General features: G+C 55.1%; 1 protein-coding gene across 1 annotated transcript in view; it reads right to left on the bottom strand.

Annotated features, from left to right (window-relative positions):
* Window positions 1-1,264, bottom strand: part of dapk1 (death-associated protein kinase 1) — a 184,543-nt gene extending 183,279 nt beyond the window's left edge. The window contains exons 1-2 of the mRNA XM_056297804.1: window positions 1,071-1,264; window positions 655-818 (exon numbers count right to left, since the gene is read on the bottom strand). Of these exons, the coding sequence (XP_056153779.1) occupies window positions 655-716 (62 nt within the window). The 5' untranslated portion in view covers window positions 717-818; window positions 1,071-1,264. The remainder of the gene's footprint in view (window positions 1-654; window positions 819-1,070) is intronic.
* Between the last annotated feature and the right edge of the window lie 2,108 nt (window positions 1,265-3,372).

The following is a 3,372-nucleotide window of genomic DNA, read 5'->3' on the forward strand; positions in this document are numbered from 1 at the left end:
CTGCCTGGAGGAGATAGTGCGGTCTCGCTCCACACGCCATAGATTTTAAGGATGGCAGCTACAATAATCAACGCTAAGTTCTTCATCATTGTCAGAGGAGACATTATGGACTGCATCTCCCAGCACCCATCAGACACACCAAGTGCGGGGGGGGGGATGTGTTTGTATGCATGTGTTTGTAGGTGTGTGTGCTTGAGTGTGTGTGGGTGTGTTTGTGTATATCTTTGAGTGTGCATCCTTGAGTCTGTGTAGTGACTCAAGTGTGAAGCGTATTTGTGTACACACGTTTGTGTCCATGGAAGTTTCGATGGCAGCTGGCTGTTTAGCAGCGGCTGAGGGTGTTTTGCATGTTCAGGGTCATGACAGCCAGTTGTGCAAAACAATTCATGGATATATAAAATGCAACTTGATTGATTGATGGATGGATGGATGGATAGAAGGGATGGTTTCGAGTGAAAAGGGATATGACACTTAGCTAGACTTACAACTGGAATCAGACCCCCCCCCCACAATACTGGTCTGATGGCTTCTCACAATCCAACCATTAGCACGAAGAAAGCATGCGATAATGAAGCGTGCAGACACGCCGGCCGGCAGCCCCACCTGGGCCATGCGGAGAGCGGCGGCCCCGGTACAGGGGGGCGTACAACTCACCTCCCGAGTTCGTCTCCAATCGCGTAAAATTCCTCCACATTCTGCTGGTTGAAGACGGTCATGTTGTCCAGGGCGCTTCCGGCTCCCGGCTCCTCGCAGGCAGCCCGGCGGCCTCGTCACACCTCCATGCCGCTCAGCCGCTGGTGCTGCTCCTCATACCGGGTCTGCCGACGACATGAAACGGAGCAGAAGACAAGGAGAGGCGATTGGGGCGTGAAAGAGGAGCGTGTGACTCCGGCTGAGCAGGGGGCGTCCGGACTCAAACCCGGCAACGGAAAAACCCAAACCGCGTCGACTCTGATCCGCACCTTCCCCGCGACGTCACTTCGGCAACCCGCTCCTTTCCCCTCCCCCCCCGGCTTCATTTCACCCCGACCAAAACCCCCGAACACAAGGCTAAGTTCGCCTGTACTCACCCGTAACCCTGCCCTGTTATCCAGTAACCACCGAGTCAACACGGACCGCTCCGCAACACAAACAAGCCGGGGAAAGCGTGGCGTAGCCAAGGGAACACGGAGCGGGCTGGCGGGCTGGCTGGCTGGCTGGCTGGCGTTACGCACACCAGCCCGGAACACACCCGCCACTCTTCCTCACCCCACAACCCGGAGACTCTTCCTCACCCCACACCGGCCACTCTTCTTCACCCCACACCCGCCACTCTTCCTCACCCCACACCGGCCAGTCTTCTTCACCCCACACCCCGGCCGCTCTTCCTCACCCCACACCGGCCACTCTTCCTCACCCCACACCCGCCACTCTTCCACACCCCGGCCACTCTTCCTCACCCCACACCGGCCAGTCTTCTTCACCCCACACCCCGGCCACTCTCCTCACCCCACACCGGCCAGTCTTATTCACTCCACACCGGCTAGTCTTCTTCACAGCGGCCACTCTTCTTCACCCCACACCAGCTAGTCTTCTTCACCCCACACCGGCTAGTCTTCTTCACACTGGCCAGTCTTCTTCACCCCACACCGCCTAGTCTTGTTCACACCGGCCAGTCTTCTTCACGCCACACCGGCTAGTCTTCTTCACACCGGCTAGTCTTCTTCACCCCACACCGGCCAGTCTTCTTCACCCCACACCGGCCACTCTTCTTCACAGCGGCCACTCTTCTTCACCCCACACCAGCTAGTCTTCTTCACCCCACACCAGCTAGTCTTCTTCACCCCACACCGGCTAGTCTTCTTCACACTGGCCAGTCTTCTTCACCCCACACCGGCTAGTCTTGTTCACACCGGCCAGTCTTCTTCACACCACACCGGCTAGTCTTCTTCACACCGGCTAGTCTTCTTCACCCCCCCACCGGCTAGTCTTCTTCACCCCACACCGGCCAGTCTTCTTCACACCACACCGGCTAGTCTTCTTCACACCGGCCAGTCTTCTTCACACCACACCGGCTAGTCTTCTTCACACCGGCTAGTCTTCTTCACCCCCCCCACCGGCTAGTCTTCTTCACCCCACACCGGCCAGTCTTCGTCACACCGAGACGGTGTTTTCAGCAATTACACTGCACACTTACAAGTCACCACCAAAGCACACCCCCACCCACCCCCACCACCCTTTCCAGGTTCGTACTAGCAGCCAAAGTATTGCGCTCTTCCCCCCGAACTGCAACACGATTCGCCCCATTTTGCCTTCCTGCACGAGCGGCGTGGCGTTTCAGACAGCACGGCTGCTGCACGCTGCGGAGGAAGCGGAGGGTATCTTACGTTCATCCGGGCTTTCTCCTGCTGCGGGGACGAAGCGGCGCTCTCACGCGTTTCGGGGAAGCGTGCGGTTCCGTTCGGAAGACGTGGTGCCGTGGACCGGAGGCTTAAAACAATGTAGGCTTGGGGTGTGTGTGTGTGTGTGTGTGTGTGGTGAAGGGTGGAAAGGAAGAGTGTGAGTACTGTTTTGTGTCGTAGGGGGGCGGTAGTGCTCTGTAGCCGAGCCACATTTCTTTTAGTCTAATTGTTTATTTTCCACAAGTTCTCTGCAGGAAACGCTGTGGAGCGCTCGATGCCATTGCAGGTGTATGTCTTTCCACTTATGACAGCAAGTAAACCGCCGGTCCGCCCCCTGACCAGTTCGACCAGTATGACTAGTATGAGTACTATGACCACTATAACTAGCATGATCACCAGTATGAATTTTAAAACCATTATGACCAGATTGACTTCTATGACCACTATGACCAGTATGAGTATTAAGACAGCTGTGACTTGCATGAATAATTTGACCAGTATGACTAGTATGACCAGTATGATTAGCATAACCACTAAATGTTTTGACGAGTATGACCACTATGTATGACGAGTATGACCAGGCCCTCGGATGGCCTGGCGGCCTGTCCAGGCTGTCTCCCTGCCTGCCGCCCAGTGGCTGCTGGGTTAGGCTCCAGCACCCCCCGCGACCCCGACAGCAGGATAAGCGGTTTGGATAATGGATGGATGGATGTTAATTTTCCCTAAAAAAATTTTTTTAATTGTTGTGAATGTAACCAGGACTGCCCCCGTTACATGAACTTTCCCCAGATTAGTTCCTACCTGTAGATAGGTTCCACCCCAGCGGGTTTAAATGCATACCTTTGGCCCCCAAGGGCGCTGTTCTGGGGTGACGCCTCTCAGTGAGCGCGTCTGCTCGGAGTTGTATGGAGAGATGCAGAGGACCAGCCTTACAAAAAATAGCATACTTGGAGTTTACTTTATTAAATAAACTTAAGTAAAGTTCAAGTAC

The sequence above is a fragment of the Lampris incognitus genome, chromosome 1, assembly GCF_029633865.1.
Source record: "Lampris incognitus isolate fLamInc1 chromosome 1, fLamInc1.hap2, whole genome shotgun sequence".
NCBI classification, from domain to species: domain Eukaryota; kingdom Metazoa; phylum Chordata; class Actinopteri; order Lampriformes; family Lampridae; genus Lampris; species Lampris incognitus.